Raw genomic sequence first — 18,841 nt, 5'->3', positions numbered from 1 at the left:
CTGCAGTGCATATTTTCATACACAGCAGGTGAGCAGGATTAACAGACACTAGGATGAGTCAACTGAAATAAAAACTGCTCTTATTTCGGCAAAAAAAAAAATGGATACAGAAAATAACATTTTACAAATATGGCAATCAAATTTGTGTTTAATCAAATTTGATTAACATGAACTGGTAATGATCTGGACAATATAAAGAGAGATTAATAATATAATTTAAAAATTAATATTGGGGTAGGTTAATTAGAGCCTGTTTGAATGTGAGCATGAATGGTTGTCTCTGTATGTTGTCTCTGTAATACACAAGGGACATGTCCAGGGTGTACCCTGCCTCTTCCCCAACGCCAGCTCCAGCTCCATCCCCCTGACCCTCAAAGGATAACCCGTATGGATGGATGGATAGTTTGTTGGATGGATTGATGGATGGATGGACAAGTTAATTTCTTAATCAAGTCAGTCAATTAAAAAATTGTTACATTTTAAAGTAATACAATTATTTATATGTTAACTTGTTTAAAGAAAATGCACGTAGACAATTACATTTCATGTTATGCTGCTTGTTGTATTTCAAAGGCTGTTGAGGTCATCTGTAATAATTATATACAGCATCATGTGATGTGTCACATATTATCTCATAAAGCTATCTTCTACTGGTGAATTATGCCGAGAAACATCTTACTATTGTTTTTTAAATGTCATCACATCACTAGACTCATCACCCATGTCACTAGGATGACAGAAGATGTTTTTACAATATACATAAATTGCATATATGTGTCACCCAGAGATACATCATAACAATCAGATTGACATATATATTTATACATGTATATATGCTGAGACACATCTAACCCCTCAGTGACTAAAGGTGGATAATAAGAGAAATAGGAGGAACTAGTGGAAATGTCTCAACAACCCCGCTGCAGTTACAACTCAGGAAGTGTGGGGGCGATAGAGCAGCCGGTCCTCCTCAAAAGGGGCCGGCGAGGAAGAAAACCGGCGCTGATTTTGAACTTTTGAAGAAGAATGTGTAAAGTTAGTCAGACAGGTGTGGCTCGGTCACTGCTGCTGCTGGAGAGGAAATCAATCTCCTAACCGCTGCGTTAACACTGGACGGCGGGACAGTACGTGTCAGCTGCACTTCCACTGGAGAAACATCGTACAGGTGCGTGTTGTGATTTCTTCTTTAGCAGCGCGAGCGACACGAAACCAACTCATGTCTAATGTGACGATGCTAACGTTAGCGTGCTACAAGGCACAGAGCGGTTCGAACAGCCGTGACATAATATCGTTAATGAACCTGTGAGAGCTGGTTTGAACACGGGGAAGATAACACGTGTCAGCGTTAATAACTCCGCACTTAGACGTGCACAACGTTACAATAAGTTCGTGCTACAAAGGGTGACCTGTAACGATTCACTGCTAATTCAGTGCGAACCACTTTGGGAAACCACCGAAACAACAATGCGTACGATCTGAGGCATCATCCACATGTTCTCCATGTTAGTTTAAGTTTATCTGTGTCTGATCCAGCTGCAGTGAGACAGGATGGAGTCGTCTACAGTGAACCTGTACAACCAGTTCCAGAGTCTCAGGGCTCAGGTGGACGGTCTGGATGAGGGCATTGAACCACGTAAGTTATTTCCTCACGTTGTGTTGGTATTTGTCACTTCAGAAGCCTGTCGCTGTGTTAGTGTAGTGAAACCACTCTGCCGTGGCATGTGCTGGTGTTAGCAGCACTGAGATGTTGGTTTTTGTACTGTTTGAATACCAACATGTGTAAAGTGGAGTGTTGAATTATTAACCATTGAGTGAATGCAGAAACAGTGCTCAGTATACGGCCTCTGTTTTATTAGTTAAGAATGAAAGGGCCTGGGTATAGTGAGCATTTCCATAACAAAAGCCCATATAATGCCATTCACTTCCACGAAAGCACTGTTACTTTACAACAGGAAACTTTTTGTCTTTTTGTGCTTTGTCTGGCAGTAATTTGCATGATAACAGCTGTAATGGCGACCAACTACACATAACTACCGCTGGGTAAATACAATATGGTTCACAGCCTCAATATAAAATTATTTTCTTCCATTGTCTTATTCAGAGTTCCTGCAGATGGCAATGAACTTTGAGGATTGCCGTAAGAAGTGGCTGCGGGCGGGCGACGAGCTGGTTTCCTGTCAAGAAATATTGGCAAAAGCGGAGACTGAGAGGGGAGCGCTGGAGGTCAAACTAAAGCACGCTCGCAACCAGGTGGATGTGGAGATCCGCCGGCGGCAGAAGGCTGAGACACTCTATGAGAAGCTGGTTAGTGTAACAGTGTTTATAGTTTACACGCCCTCTCATTTACTCGCTCTATTGTTTGAGCTCTTGTACATAGCAATATAGAAATGGAAATAAGAAAATGTATCTTTAAATAATGCAATGGTAACTTTTCTTTGTAAAGTTTTTTAGGTGTTTTTTTTTGCCAACAAGTAAATATTAATTATAACATGTTTTCCTCTTTCTCAGGAACGTCAGCTGCAGTTGATCAGGGAGCTGCTAATATCAGACAACGGTAACAGTGTCCTCCTGAGCGAGGAGCAGCGCTCTGCCCTGGCCTTTCTCAGCGCTCATTCCCAGGCAGCACAGGCTGCTAAAGGCAACCTCAACTCCAGCAGAAGGTCAGACCCTTCTAATCTGGTTCTGAAACAGTACTGATGAGGCTAATGATGATTCTAGACTTTAAAATAACGCGGTTGTCTACTCTTTTCTTGATCATTTTGTTATCGTAAAGATACTGTAGTGTAGCATTTAACTACACTCTGTACCATACAGAGGTGTAGAATGCTGTGTATACTGTCCACTGTAGAGGATATAATTAATGTGAAATATTAATTCCTATATTAGAACTAATTAATGTATATGTACTATTAGTTTGCCAGGGCAAAACTTAATTCCCCATTAACATGGATACTGTGGGATTAAATTCTGACTTTCATCTATTTTACAGGTTAACTAGGATCGATGAATCAGCTTCTTTGCTATCGGACATTAGCTACGACCAAACGGATGACTCTCTGGTATATTGACCTAATTTCCTGTATATAAGTGTATGATAATTCATGATTTGAGTCTCAAATCGTGGGACAATAGTGTTAATGAACATTGACTAAGTACTATGGTCTTTCTCTGCACTTTTCTTCTAGGACTGGGACTCCTCTGCGATGAAGACTGTAAGACTGCAGAAACGGCAGAAGCGAGTTAGTGATTCCTTAACTCATATTTTCTTGTTTACATTAATGATACTGTAATTTTTTAGCATTTGTTTCAGGTTAGGGATAAATGTGGTTAAGGGTCTTTTTCTAGCTATTTATCAAGCCACAAGAAAGTGTTATTTAAAGTTAAATTTCCTTCCACAGCGTTCCTCCAGAAAACTCGCTGAAGTTCCTCCACAGGCTTTGAAGAAACGTCGCTCCACTGGACGCACGTCAGAAAGGGTAATGCTGACCTCTGCAGCCTAATCTAACACATAGCACAAACATCTGCAAAACAGACTGCATCTGTAAACATATAAAGTTCAGTAAAATAAAATCAGTTTGCTGATAAGACGATTAAACATCTTTTTTTTATATATAATTCAGATGAATGAGTCTATTGTGGCCAAAACTACCATCACTGTGCCCGTGAATGGTGGCACTGTTGAGACTGTCTCCACCATCGAAACTGTGCCGTACTGGACACGCAGCAGAAAGAAAAGTGGTACGAATATTGTAGCTAAAAAAATATTTTGTGGGACCTGGGAACAAAAAAATTAATGATTCTGACCCTATACAATTTTTCCACTTGGGTTTTGTTAGTTCATTTTTTTTACTGGTTTTGGTATTTGACTAATGTGAGATTGTGTCTGCAGTTGCTCCAGCGTGGGCTGATACAACCACTACAGACCAATCTGAGACCGCCAGCGAGGCCCCCAGCACAACTGTGTCAGATTTCCCATCATCACTCCAAACCCCCAAATCTAAAGGAGGAAAGAAGCACCAGTTCATCCCTAAAACAGTAAGAACGAGAACTTAGTGCTGTGAGGGTGTATTTCTCCTGACATCAGAATGGTGAGCTGTGTCATCTTGTTGGCGTGTGACCAACCGGTTGAGGCAGATGGCCGCCCACATTGAGTCTGGTTCTGCTAGAGGTTTCTCCCAGTTAATGAGGGAGTTTTTCCTCTCCACAGTCGCCAAAGTGCTGCTCATTGTGGGAACTGTTGGGTTTCTCTATAAAAAATGTAAAGGTCTTGACCTTCAATGTAAAGTGCCTTGAGATAATGTATGTTATGATTTGGCGCTATACAAATTGTATTGATGTACTTACCCACTTTACGCACTGTGTCCCATCCATCACCAGGTGATCAGGTCTGAATTCTGTGCGCCCTGTGGAAGAAGAACAAAGTTTGGAAAGATTTACCTTCGCTGTCAGGATTGCAGGGTTGTGACTCATCCAGAATGCCGTGACCGCTGTCCCCTGCCCTGTAACCCCACATCTGTTAGCACTCCCATCTTTAACACAGAGGTACATTTTCTCATTGCTTTATGATGTGTTTCAATATCAAAATGTTCTATTATTTTCATGTTACCTACATGAAAACTGATGTGTTCTGTGTGTAGTCCACCCTGGCTGACTTTGCTCCAGCCACATCCCCAAAGATCCCAGCTTTGGTTATCTACTGCATTAAGGAGATTGAACACAGAGGTCTACATGAGGTGAGGCTGACTTAATTAAAGTCCCTGTTTACTTGTCACCATCATGTTAATGCTGCGATCCTTTCCCTTAAGCAATTCTAATAGATAATCCTTTCTCTAATTGGTTATCTCCTTCACAGCCAGACAATGACGGTTGCTTTTATCTTTTCCTCACTGCAGGTTGGCCTGTACAGACTCTCTGGCCACGAGCGCTTGGTGAAAGAGCTGAAAGAGAAGATGATTAGAGGAAAGACTCTGCCTCGGCTTAACAAAGTAGAAGACATCAACGTTATTACAGGTGTCCTCAAAGACTTCCTCAGAAACCTCCCTGAGCCACTGCTCACCTTCCACCTCAACAAAACCTTCATGGAAGCAGCAGGTGAGTTTCTGAATCTGAATCGCTTATGGGTGGTCTGTTATCTAAAATGGTCTTTATACATCTCAAACTTTTTATTGCTTAAGAGCAAATACTTTGATTTATTAAATGACCTCATTTGGATAGAGGAAACAGCTATATACAGGCAGATTAACTGACTGGTGTTAATGTCATTGTAGAAATCCAGGATGATGGCAACAGTCTGGCCATGCTGTACCATACGATTAGTGAGCTGCCTCAACCCAACCGAGACACTCTGGCCTGCATGATGATTCACCTGCAAAAGTAATTATAACCTTTCAAAAAGGCTTTTGTTTTATCCTGTTTCTACGCTAGCATAGACCTTGTTGTGACCTCTAACATTTCTGCAATTCAGGTCAGCATGCACCGTTGAAAAGGACGTTGTGAAATGTATTATTTACTTCTTCCCCCAGGGTGTCACAGTATGTGGATAACAAAATGGATGTGCACAACCTGGCCAGGGTCTTTGGCCCAACCCTCGTGGGTCATGCTGTTCCCAACCCAGCCCCCATGACCATCCTGAATGACACAAGTAGACAACCAAAGGTAACGTGTAAAGTAGCACCTGATTTGTCAGTATGAACTGTATATATGTGTGTGTGCCTGTTTACTTTGAGAACAATGTTTTTGTTCTTTGGACAAGCTTTTATGAAAAATCATGTTGGTTCTGTCTCAAGGTGATAGAGCGTTTGCTCAGTATTCAAGAAAGCTACTGGAGCCAGTTTGCTTTTCCAGATAATACAGCCATGGACGACAATCACCAGTTTGAAACTCCAGACCACCAAGGTAAAGCACGGACAGCTACACTGGAAATATACATGATGAAATCACTTGAATAACACAAGATGAAGACAATGCGATTGATGTTTGTTAGTTGTGGCAGGACATAAGTTTGAGATTTAAATTCCAAACTTATGTCGTCAATGGATACAACCTCTTTGCTTTATAATTAACAGAATAGTCTGTACTGATGTTTAATTTATCTGTAGTGAGCATATTGGGACCAGTGACCACTCCAGAGCACCAGATGATGGCTAAAACACCCTCCTCTAGCTCGCTGTCCCAGCGCATGAAGCAGACCCTCTCCAGCACCTCCTTGTAAGTTCACTCGCACTCACTTTCTGTTCACACAAAACTGAAATAAAGAGGGTCTGCATTCTTCATATGCCACAGCTTTGGCCGGGATACTATTTCCCATTTCAAATGATTGTGTAAATTATTTAGATTGTCTTTTAAATACAGGAGTGGGTGAGATGTCAGTCAAGCACAGACTGTAAACGGCCACATAGTCCGGAGAATCTGATCTAATCAATTACGAAATGAAAACAACTGTTTGTGTGGGGCCATGAATATAAAATATAAATTCTTTACTTAGTGATTATATCATTTAAAAAAAAATTATCATCAGAAGATTGTTTCTGTTTGTGCTAAGCTCGTGTCATTTGCATATTTAATTTTTAAAGAATCATCACCTCCACTTCAGTTTTAAGCTTTGAACAAAAATATTCAACCTGATGTTGAGTAAACTATAAAATGATTAGTTATTCTCATATGAAGACTGAATTCCCCTTTTTACCTATAAATATTTATCTTCAGGGGTACTTGCTATTTTTTGCTGAAATTATGATTAATAAGCTTAAAATATGACCGTCTTCCCCTCGCCGCCTCTTTTAGATTTGGGAGCAAGAGCAGATCAACAGCTGCCTCTCACCGCCAGGGGAACTTCTTCTCTTCTCCACAGCTCAAGTAATGAAGGGTAAAAGAAAAAAAAGAAGCTCACCCATGTTGTATTTTTTACCTACTGCAATAACAAAATGTATAATCACGTGGGAAAACTACTGTGCAATTTTAGCATGCAAAAAAACAATGATTTTTTTTTATTGAAGTGTTCTAACCTCATTGCCATATGTTTTTATTTTTTCTGTGGAAAGATTCCTGCATGAGTGTTTAAAGTTTGTTTTTATATCTTGTGAGTACTAACGATTTATTATTGACCAAAACTGGTCACATGTATGTGATTGTGAGGTTTAACCATGGTTTCTAAACCAATTTAATGATCGTTATTTTCTAATAACACTTTGCATTGATGTTCCTAAGTTGTTTGATCATAGGTGTTTATCCATCTTTGAATCTGTGGTTGTAACCACGGCGACAGGGATGCGAAAGCACACTACTGCATCGGACAAAGAAAAATCATATTATTGGCCAGTGTCCTTTTGGCTTTACTTGTGTTGTCTTGGAAACTGACACCAGTTTCCTGATTTTATCATTTTGTTTTATGTATGTTGATTGTGTGGCGTGAAATAACAATCATGAATTTTCTACTTTAACAATACTGCATTGTAAACACTGAATGGGAATAACGTTGCTTTTTGCACTGTATGAATGTACGTTAACAATCTGAATATTTTCTACCTGGGAGCACAGACCACTAGAGGCTGCTGTTGCACCACTTTTAATATGCAAACCTTAACCAAAGAAGAGGATCTGAGACATCTGTGTGGTTATAACAAAATAAAATCTAGAGTTTCTACAGCCTGTTCAGTTACTGTTGAGTATTTGTATTCACAATAGTTTTCTTGGTACGGTTACATCTCCAGTAATGCACTGGAGAAAATGTCTTCTCACTGTCACTTTGACAAACTCCCGATTTAAGCGTGATGATGGGTCTAAGATCTCCTTATTTGTGGGTACCTTTTTGTTAAAACCAAATCTAGTGCCAGTCAGAAATATGGATAATTTTAGGTTGTCGGATTGTTTAACACAGCTTTGTTTTATATGTATTTTATACATCCTTGTACAATATTTCCATTATATTGTTTCTCTAATGAAATGCTGTCTAACTGACTTAAGATCTTGTGGACTGAATATTGTCAATTCCTTTTGTCTTCGCTCAAATAAGATCACACAAATCCATAGTGGAGTTAAAAATAAAACATCAAAAGACTGGATGGTTTGTCTTGGTGGGTGTTGTTCATGCATGTGGGACGAGGAGCTCTGCTGAAATGAGGCCTGATGTGAGGAAAACATCGTACATGTGGGTTTTATTAGCAGAAATTCAACATCAAAACAACCATCTTACACCTGCACACGTTTTTGTGTTGCCCAATTAACTTTGAGGATGTTAATGCTGTATTCTTGTAGCCCTCAATGTTCATTCATCTTGATTTTCAACGTCTAATTTGAGTGTTAACCATTGTTGAAGATCTTAAATGAAAGCGCGTAGACACAACAGCATTTATTCCAAAGCTGACATGGCACTGAATGATAATACAATTTGGCTCATTGTTCAAATAGTCATTACAGCTATTTCCATAATCTATTGAGCTGAGTGGACAGGCGATGAGGTCCAACATCATTATGAATTAAAGCAGGGATCATTTACTCATCTTATAGTTATTCCATTAACAGCTCACTGTGGAGAGAGCTGAGCTCAGGCGGAACCTATTGACATACATTTTATATGGCCTCATTCAATACAGAACTTCGGCAGCACATTAGGCCCTTTGAGATCTACGCCCAGCTGTTTGGGGGAGAAATGAAAATATGGTGAGCAGAGTTCATCCAAATTAGCCTGTTCCTTGCTTCCTTTCTTTCTGACTGTTACACACTCTTAGACAAACACAAGCAACAAACGACTGCAGAGAAAAGTCTCGAAAATTTTTTTGAATTTCAAATCAACATTAATAGTTCATTAGCCTGAAATAAGGTCTCCTGTGTGTCGATCTGTCCTCTCATCGGGGGGATTGTGTGTTTATGCTGTACCATGCAGCATACGCTCGGAGGCTGCAGACATCAAACAGCTGGCTGTGTACAGTGCGTCTCTGCAGCTCCACATTCCAGCATGCCCCAGTGTGTAGTGATGGAGCTCTGCTCTGCTGTGGGACCAATGAGGGCCAAATGAGTAACTAGTCCAATTAAGAGCTCTTAAATAAATTACAATGTAAGCTAGTAAACACACAACAACAACAGCACTATTTAATTCCTTTATTTATACAGTGAACTGCAAGCAGTGATGCCAAAGGAGAGAACAGTGCTATTACCATCTCTGGAAGCGGCGTACGATCAATAAATTATTCAATTTCATAAGGTTCAGTTATCGCTGGTATTGACTGATTGAAAATACGCTCTATAGGTGTCAAGCTCTCGCTGAGCAGCATGTACAGTGTGTCCGGGGCTGTCTGTTCGAGGCCGGAGCCAATAATGTCAGCACCTCAGAGATGTCAGCTCAATAGGTGCCAGTCAAATCCACCCATCTGATCATATACCTAATCAATACGTTTGTTAAAGTAGAAAGTCGTGTTAACACTAGACAAATGTTTTTTTACATGTCTTGTTTGTAGCAACATAAAACACTTGCCAGAGGTGTTTCTGTGTTGCAAAACCCACTCGCTAGTTTGTAAGATTTACTGGTGGATGAGGCCACGCTTCATACAGATTTGCATTTCAAGTGACATAAAAATGTTCTGGGGAAAAGAAGCAGCGACTGAGTTTAGGGAAGAAAACGTGAAACGCTGCAGATTTATAAACATGACGACCACGACTAACACGCTGCCTCCTTAGCAGGCTAAGCATGTGCTGCAGAAGTGATCCTCCAGATTTGTTTCTCATACTGTTTTCAGTGAATTATGTGACAGACTGTGTGATCAATATGCTTTCCATTTGCTAAATGAAATGCACGACACTGAAATACCAAACTACGATCTGCCTTTAAAACCCAGAAGATGGGGGAAAAAAAGAGTCATTGTCCAAAATACACCCACCTGTGAGTTTCTCTCAGCTTCAATACCCCTGCTCTCTCACTCCATCTCTTCTGTGGCTTCATCCCTTGTTCACAACCCCCCTGCTCCCTCTCCCTCCTTTGAATCGAACCGCCGTCTTAGCCCGGCTACCATGCATGGTCGATACCTTGTTACCACAGAAAAATCAATTATCTCGACCAAGCAGCAGGGGGAAGAGGCAATAATGAAAGAATGCTCCTCCTTTCCAGACGATGGCCACGGTCATTAAATATGAATTTATCATTAGCTGGAGAGATTTATGGAGCGAGATGTGGGCCCCGAGTTCACGCCCTCTTTACAGCATAAGTTCAATGTCTGGTTGCGAGTGTAAACTAATGGGTAACAGCTTTTCAGGCTGATTATATGATATATCCTAAAGCTTAACTAGGAATGGATTATTTCAGTCTGTCAAACACAAGCAATCTTCTAAAAGAGGCCACATAACATCGCCTTACTGCAAATGACAAGAACGTCTACATGTTCAGTTGTCGCCTCTGAGGAGAGAGTGAAGGACACATCCTAAAAATGATTTTGCCTGTGTGAGGTGCTAGTTGCATGAGATGCCACCACATCGACGAGCAGCCGGGCACTCATCAGTTTAATGTTTGAGCGCCACTCACAGGTGACAGAGGAGATGACCGTGATGGGCGACAGGTAGGTGGGCATACCTGCTGTACCTGCTCTGTAATGAGCCACGTGTCTGACAGCTACACTGCTGCTAGAAGAGTGGAAAAAGAAACCCAAACCACTAACGTCACCACAGTCAGAGAAAAAAGAAGAAGTGCAAATGAGAGAGAGAGGGAGGGAGGAGGATGGAGCAGAGAGGGAAAAATGTGTAATTTGGACTTGCTCTTAAGGCAGCAATAAATTCCATTTTAATGGGGCACCACAAGCAGTAGCAGGCACTCAGCAGTCTGTTGTGTTTGATGCCAAATTGTGCAGAATAAACAGATTTGCTGTGCAGCTGGTCCAAAGACACTTTCTCTCCGTGTCTCTCTCACATGCTCTGTTCCTCCTCTTCCACCACAAATGGACATACCAGACAAGAATTAGACAAATTGTCAAAAAAGATGGCAAGAGCTTTGATTCATTTTCTTCCACTTAACTGAGTACTCAAATCCAGCTGTCGCATACAGAGCATTTATTTTAGCAGGAAAAGAGAGAGAGAGCTCTAGCCTCTAATGAGAAGCAACGCGCCACATCTGGCTCGCACAGCCTCCTCGGAAGATGAGGACGACCCGTTAGGATATGGTCATCCTTCACAAGTTCATCTATGTCTGAGGCTGTTTCCATTGATTCCTGATCCCTTTACCTGAACCTCCGACCAAATGTCTACCCAACCCCTAACAGCACTTTTCTACAAAACTGACCTCTGAAGCTGACCCTTAGCAGCTGTCTTCAGGCTGCCTTGTCGAGGGCAACAGTATGTGCAATGGAAGAGAATCACTATTCGATGGGGGAAACAGACTTCAACGCAACTTATGCATGGTCCCTGCATTCAGATTCAGCATTGGTACACTAGGTGACATAATGCAAAACAATATAAAAGGATGTCTCTGGCTGTCAAAAGTCCCAAAATAACACTTGGAGAAACTTTTTATTAGTACTGAATAAACTGACAATACAAGAGCGATTTTGACTGTGTGACGACAAAAAAAGTTTGCGGCATAAAAAAAAAAAAGTGTCAGCGTACATTGGTCAGTGTGAGAGGAAATGCTACTGTGAAACTCATGACATTTGGTTACATAAGTGGTTTGAGTTGATACTGTATCAGCAAGTTGCTTTGCTTACACAATGGCAGTAAAAACCCTAAACCCAATGAAATCAAGTTTATATCCACTAGATCTAGATTTTTATTTGGATTTGCAAAATAAATAAAAAACCTAGATACAGTACAACTGAAAGTTTCCCCCCCCCCCTGACCCATACCACATCCTTCCACCAAGTTTCATGGTAATCCTACCTTTACTTTTTGTGTTATGCTGCTGACTCACAGACAGACAAACACAAACAAACAAACCCTGAGGAAAACATAACCTCCTTGGCGGAGGTAAAAAGCACTAAACTGAAAGTGCAGCTGGGGACAGTGGCAGTGTGTCAAGTATTGAATCATTTAATTAATTAAAGTTCTGACCTGAAGTTGGTGCTACATAAAAACCTAATGTGTATTTACTTGTACTACATTTCATCACAATTTGTCCAATGGTTATTAAGACATCATAATCAAAAGCACAAATCTTGACCTTTTAATTTTAGAGTCACCAGCATAACTCCTGCATTTCAATTGTCATTGCTGCTCCCTTAATTTCTATTAGACATTTTCTTATGTTTAAATACATAAGTTTTCACAACATTGACCTACCTTTCATTATATAAAAAACATCCTCTAATCAATGTTGTAGATATTGTAATTTTGTTGATGTGTTCAGCTACACGCGGCATCTGTTGCACTTCCGTCCTGAGAGGGATCCCTCACATGTGGCTCTCACAGGGTAAATTAAGACTTTGACCTATAAGTGTCACTGGTGGAAAAGTGGCACAATAACCCATACAAACACACATATACACGATAAAATACCTGTGAGGATGCAGCTGGGTGTTTGTGTGTTTCCTCCTGCGTGAGTGCATATGAACTCATGTAATTTAATGTGAATGTGTGTGCACAGGTGCATGATATGGAATACTGTGAGAGAGGCTCGGTGCATGAATGGCTGGGTGTTTTCCAGTGAATGTGTGCACTGACCATGTGTGCAGGTATGTGCGTGCCACTAGTTCTGAGTTTGGGATGGTTTTTCTGCATGGATGGATGTAACTGCGCGCACGCGCTCTACAGCATTGGTGAAGCATTATTAAATAATCTGGTGTTAATAATATCGCCCTCGTGTCATGATCATTCCTCAGATTAGGAAGGCAGCAGACACATAAAACATGTTCAATCTCAGCCGGTCGCAACAGAGATGAAAAGGAGCAGGTCACTGTGGATTAAACTAATTTAAATAAAAAACTAATCGTAAATTGCGAAAATTTTAAACATTTTACATTAAATGAAACCACCAATGAAAGCCCAATACAAATCCACTAACTAGAGCTCATTCTTCGGACACGTCCTGTGATTCTCCTGTTGGCCACTAGAATGCACTGTTGCACCTTGTAATCCACCTGGCTGTCATGAGGAGGCTCTTCTGCAGCAACCCATTCATTTCACCCTTCTCCCCAACTCGATCATGCATGGTTCCCCCGTGGTTGTTAGGATATGGGAGTGGTGCAGTATTGTCGGCATTAGTATCATTTGCACCAGTGACGCTTTAATTTGAACTGATAAAGTTTTTCTTTTGACTGTGGCAGCCTGCTCACCTGACGGACATCTCCTTCCCCTGGATTCCCACCCCTCCAGGGAAACTGTTAAATTGGGTGGATAAGAGTTCATACATAAATGTAATCTGGACAGGCACCAGGTTATGTTTGGTGCTTGTCTTGCTGAAAATGCAGGAACAGTAATGCATGCAAGTAATATATAGAGTGAATTCTGAACATTACATCCTGCTGCACCAACCCGCACCTGAACACTCCGGAGATTTCTGTGTTGTTGTGAGTGCGTCTGAGCGGAGAATCTCCTGCTGCGTTATTCATGAGTGAAACATAAACTCCGGACTCCGATTGTGGGGACATTCTCCAGAATTCATGCTTGAAAACAGCTTAAATTACCACAAATACATTGTATCTAACGTTTTTTTTGTCTTGTTTTGTATATTTGAAAGGATTTATGAGATGAATATTTCCCAATTCATTGAAATCATGGCTGTATATTTGCGCAGAATGGCTGTGAAAAACCATCAACAGCTTTTGTCAAGTGATTACTTTAACACCGGAGTCTGGGACATAATGAACAAAACTCTCAGGAGATCTCTGTTTTGTCTCTTAAGAAGAATCTCGTGTTCAAATGGGAATCACCGCTATTCAACGTGCTAAATGTTGCCATCCATTCACACGACTGACTCATTACATGGGCAAACACCTGTTGCTTTTCAGATCGCAATTAAGGCTCGAGGAACAAAAGAACCAGCAGAGAGCACTCCTTTTTATGGAACAGACATGGATGCAGCAGCCCCATGAGTCCATAGCACTTTGTACAAGCACTGGAGGAGGCATGTGGTGATGAGGCTGCTGAAGCATTATCAAGGCTGGGTTCTTCATCCCATGATACATCCCCCTGCTGTTGGTCAAAGACAATGTTGCCTCTGTGATGTCAGAGAGATCCAATGGTCAAATAAAAAGACGGGATGAAGCCCAGTTTTATTTATTTATTTTTTCAACATACAGTTACTGTGTTTAAAAAAAACCCCATCTCTATTAAAATCAGTTGTTTAATTGAGGAAAAATAACTTTTTTTGTTTGTTATTTAGCAGGATTACTCAACAGCTTCAGGAGGGATCACCACGAAACTTGGTGGAAGGATGCGGTACGGATAAGGAAAGAACCCATTAAATTTTGGTGAATATTCGCAGTACTTTCTTTAACCTCATTTTATTTGATTACTCAGAGAGTAATTCATGGATCTTGCTGAAAATAAATCAAGATATTTATGAGTTTGTGCAACTTAGTAAAAATCTGGATCGAATGAATTTGAATGTGGTTTTATAAGGGCCCTGTTGGGCTTTGGCGGAGGATTGCACTCTACTGATTGGTATTCAGGCTTTAAAATATTTTCTATATTTTAGTATAAAACATACAGTAATTGTTGTAACTCTTGATAAAAATACAATAACCTCTGGCTGTAATACAAGGAGTAATATATATGTCTTTTCTACTTACACCTGAAAAAGCTGGGGTTAGTCTTGACATCTGACCACTGTTTTAAACGCACTGTTTGACATCTGTGTGCGACCCTTGAGAAAATGTACAGTTTGTACATGCAATGTTCTAAAAATATTGGCGCAAGCAAAAAAAAATCTTCGAGGTTTATCACATTGTTAAGTCTGTTCTGTGTCTGATATAAATTACAACATGCTAAGAAGTGAACATCTGATATAAAATGTAAAAATTTTGCCCGAGGCTAAGACTTGAGGAAAAGCTCCAGAGAATCAGAAATGGGAAGAGCGATGATGTCTCATCCCTTTTATTATTCTTAATCATTAGTTAAATCCTGTTTAAAAGCAGACTTTTAGGACTTGAATGTGACACTGGATGAGTAATTAAGGGTCATGAACAGTGTATTATTTCCTAATTTCATGGCAATCCCCTGGGTATTTGTTAACATCCTGACCACATGGTTTGTGTCAGATTAGTTCTGCATTAAGTTTTCATCATTGTAAATATAGGTTACTTTAGCTGATTTTTATAAACGAGATCAAATAGATCCAATGATTACTTTTGACTAACAGCGTTTTTCTCTGTTGTCCCTGTGATACGCTGGCGACCCACAGGATAGGTGGTATAATAATAATAATGGTAAGATGGATACACTAACTGAGAATGAATAAATACAGCGATACGGCTTCTGTCTACTTTAGTCCTTCCGGAGGCTGACTTTTAACAAGACTAAACCCCATCATTTCCGCAAAAAAAAAAAAAACTTCCTTTTTTTGAAACACATGAAAAAAAAAATCCAGAGAGCAGCAACTTATCAGAAAGTGTAGAGACAGAATCTCACAGCAGATCAGCATGATGGCGCAAGAGCTGGAGCTTTCGGAATACACCACTATAAACTCTCTTCAGGGAACCGAAGCTGAAACTAAAACTAAACCATCAGGTAAGAGCGGCAAGTAAACAGAAAGAAGATGTAATCTGGTCTAGATCTAGTTCACTCAAACAGCTAAATATCTTCATATTCTTCAGAAATTATACATTGTTTTTGTTTCTGTGTTTAATGTCAAATTAACTGCCTCCGTGTTTTCATAATTCAATATAAAAATGGCGAAGCATCACATTTGGTGCTGAGATCATCTTCCTACAAGAACTTAAATTTACTATTATTAATATTATCATAAAGATGAACAGCCCAATTATTTTAGACTAATGTGCGATCAGATGTTGGAGGAGGTTTGATAGTAGTGTCATTCCTCTGGATAACAGATGTGTTTTTGTCACACACAGAGAGAAGACTCCTCCGAATCGGGGTGGTAACCTTAGCAGTGCTGTGTGTTTTACAGGCCATCCTTAATGTCTCACTGCGTCTTGCCTGTAAGTTGTACACAACAATATTTTTCCACAGAAAACACAATAGGAGCATCAGCTCACTCACAAGGACTACGCGTACATAGACACCAATAACCAGATTTATGATCAAAATCTGAATAAGACATTACTCCAATTATGATGTACATGTACATGAGGCTACATATACCCTATACTCATAATTTGTTCCATCTTGTTTACACCTAAACCCAGGGCATGCATCATCAAGCAGTTTCTTTCCATATGTCGATTGTTTTGTTGACAGAGGAATGATACCTCTACTGAAAAGAGGAGAGGCTAGTGAAGGTTGACTACTTTATTAGCAGGCAGGCAACAACACTTCAGCACTGGAGCAGCTCCTTGTGAACACTGGCACCTCTATAGTCTCTTGGCGCCCTTTATAGGGATCAACAGGTTACAACACAGCATCTTACAGACATAAGTGGCATTGCTGTACAACAACACATTCTTCTCAATGTTATACTTTTTACTTTTCTTTTAAACACCACATCTATGTCACAAAATACTGTGAAAAGACATGTATGTCTATGTAATGTGACTAAGGTCGGAATACTCCACATGTCTTAATTTGATTTTTGTTTATTCTGATTTTGACCATATCCAGGTTAGGTTATCATAAAATGCTTGACACACGGTAGTGTCTTCTTCAGAATATTGTCTTAATCTGGTTTATATCAGAATATTGGTGTCTATGAAAATATGTACTGTTGTGATACTGCATGTTTCCTAAGTGGGATATTTTGCAACCACAACTTGCAATTTCTGTTTTTTCTTTACAGTGTATTCAAAAGAAGATTCAGTTCAGTTTCCATTCAATTTGTCCATACTAGCAGATTTGTGTGAGATTCCCGAGCCTGGACAGAATCTAACCCAGGGATGTTCCTGCTGCAAGAAGCAGCTGAGGAGACTAGTGAAGGAATATGAAGCCTTGGAGACAGAGAGACACCGCTTACTGGAAATAGTCGATCAGCTTGAAGGCAACTCTGGCTCTGGTTCAGAGTATGAGTACTTTTGATATGCTCAACTGAAGCTGATGTTCAGTGCAGACCACATTCACAACAAGACTAAGACATGCAACAGCTATTTGTCCAATGTTTTATCTGTTAAACACCTGATCAGCTGAAAGGATAACATGCAACATCAATCATCAAATGTGGCTGGAGGCTTTTTCTTTTTAAAAGAGCTATTTGTGTGTTTTGCTATTGTTACATGGCCAAAGTTATCATCAAAAACTGTTTCAACCTAGAAGAAACATTGTTCAGCATCAAACTTCACTCCTTTACCCAGAAAGCATCGCCAATGTTCACTCTTGTTTTACTTCTATCTCTATCACTTCACTGCAATGAACCCCAGCTAACCTCAGCCCAACCAGCCCGTCTTATCACTTGTGGGATAACAAGTCACTGTAGTGTCCAAACCGCCCTCTTGTAAACACAACTTGAAGTGTTATCTCGTCATTTGTATGTTGTCACGTATTTTTACTTATTTTATCAGACATAAAAAGTATTTAGAGGAGCCCCTAAGTGGTAACACACCCCTGGTTGAAGACCTTGGGTTTAAAGCTTCTACAGTCAATGTTTTGTATAATGAATCAAATTATTATGTGTATGTGAAAAAGGACACATTTAGTGACAAACACCCAGTTCTGTAGTTCCCTTCAGCTCTCTTCAGCCTTTTGACTTCTTTCAATTCATTGATTTGCTTATTTTAGTAGTTTTCAGACTTATGGGTCTCATCTGTGCAGATGCTCTGTTAATATCCATATAGTATATATATGTTCTTCCATAGATGCTGGTTGTGTACATTTGCTAATCAGAGAGGGAGAAACTGTCTCAATCCAATACAAACCTACTGACACAATATAGCAATACACAGAGAAATTATTGAGGGTAATGCAGTACTGGAAACCACCTAGAAAACTCACACTCACTGCTGGTAATAAAAAAAGATAAGCCTGTTGTGGATGAAAGCAACCAAGGAGTGGGTTTAAAGTGACAGTAAAATAAATGGTAATAATGCACATCAGGACATTGCACCACAATGCACTACCCTGGTGATGGATACAAGTAAATAAACAATAAACATTTTAGTAAATACTTTTGTGATAGTATTTTATATATTATATATAGAGAGATTTTCAAAATTCCATTTGTTGTCACACAATTGAAATCTTGCATTGTAAAAGGATATTACTTTTAATTGTGAGCATTTTTTCACACATCAGAAGGCTGCTTCCCATGGTGATAGACATATTTAGACATTAGACACGAGACAGCGAGCGGTATGGCTTTATCTGTGGCTTCACATCCTGTTCAAGATTTTGCAGACGTCGACAAACCTGCACCCTGACCAGTGTAGCAGTGTCACACAACATACTGTGTAACATATTGTGTACGACCACACTCTTCCCAAAAACAACCCCTGCACACACAAACAGACATTTTGTTATGGAGCTAGCCTTAACTTTTTTATCTGAATATTAAAACAAGGCTTTTCTATTCTTTTATAGAGCTTTCATATCAAAAAGGATTCAGCTTAAAGTCATTCATCATGTTTTTTGTTGTTGTCTGACCTTTAAACTTGAATATAAATTAGTAAGAAACAGAAACATTAGAATTTTATGTTGCAAATCTGAGGTTTGTAGAAATGAAATTGAAATGTAGTTTTACTTGCTGCCAAATATTGAAATAATTCTGTAAAGTGTATATTTTCACACTGGAGGACAGTCCTTTTGGGACTCAATAATGTTAACTTTG

General features: G+C 39.8%; 1 protein-coding gene across 1 annotated transcript; it reads left to right on the top strand.

The window, feature by feature from the left end:
- Positions 1 to 1,000: 1,000 nt before the first annotated feature.
- Positions 1,001 to 7,924, top strand: LOC117761917 (rac GTPase-activating protein 1-like). The gene is made up of 17 exons (XM_034586265.1): positions 1,001 to 1,165; positions 1,534 to 1,633; positions 2,102 to 2,304; positions 2,509 to 2,660; positions 2,990 to 3,059; positions 3,186 to 3,239; positions 3,399 to 3,476; positions 3,621 to 3,738; positions 3,890 to 4,035; positions 4,378 to 4,542; positions 4,638 to 4,733; positions 4,893 to 5,091; positions 5,268 to 5,373; positions 5,523 to 5,655; positions 5,787 to 5,895; positions 6,099 to 6,207; positions 6,784 to 7,924. Exons 2-17 carry the CDS (start codon positions 1,549 to 1,551, stop codon positions 6,857 to 6,859), a joined length of 1,899 nt encoding a protein of 632 aa, XP_034442156.1. The 5' UTR covers positions 1,001 to 1,165; positions 1,534 to 1,548; the 3' UTR covers positions 6,860 to 7,924.
- The last annotated feature ends 10,917 nt before the right edge of the window (positions 7,925 to 18,841 follow it).

Source organism: Hippoglossus hippoglossus, chromosome 5 (genome assembly GCF_009819705.1).
Source record: "Hippoglossus hippoglossus isolate fHipHip1 chromosome 5, fHipHip1.pri, whole genome shotgun sequence".
NCBI classification, from domain to species: domain Eukaryota; kingdom Metazoa; phylum Chordata; class Actinopteri; order Pleuronectiformes; family Pleuronectidae; genus Hippoglossus; species Hippoglossus hippoglossus.
The sequence above is the reverse complement of the archived record's forward strand: the minus strand, read 5'-3'. Positions and strand labels throughout refer to the sequence as shown.

Excerpts from the sequence above, each read along its gene's own strand:
- LOC117761917 (XM_034586265.1), top strand. The coding sequence starts at position 1,549 with ATGGAGTCGTCTACAGTGAACCTGTACAACCAGTTCCAGAGTCTCAGG. Across the intron at positions 2,305-2,508 it reads AGACACTCTATGAGAAGCTG|GAACGTCAGCTGCAGTTGAT; the intron begins GTTAGTGTAACA and ends CCTCTTTCTCAG. Across the intron at positions 4,543-4,637 it reads CTCCCATCTTTAACACAGAG|TCCACCCTGGCTGACTTTGC; the intron begins GTACATTTTCTC and ends TTCTGTGTGTAG.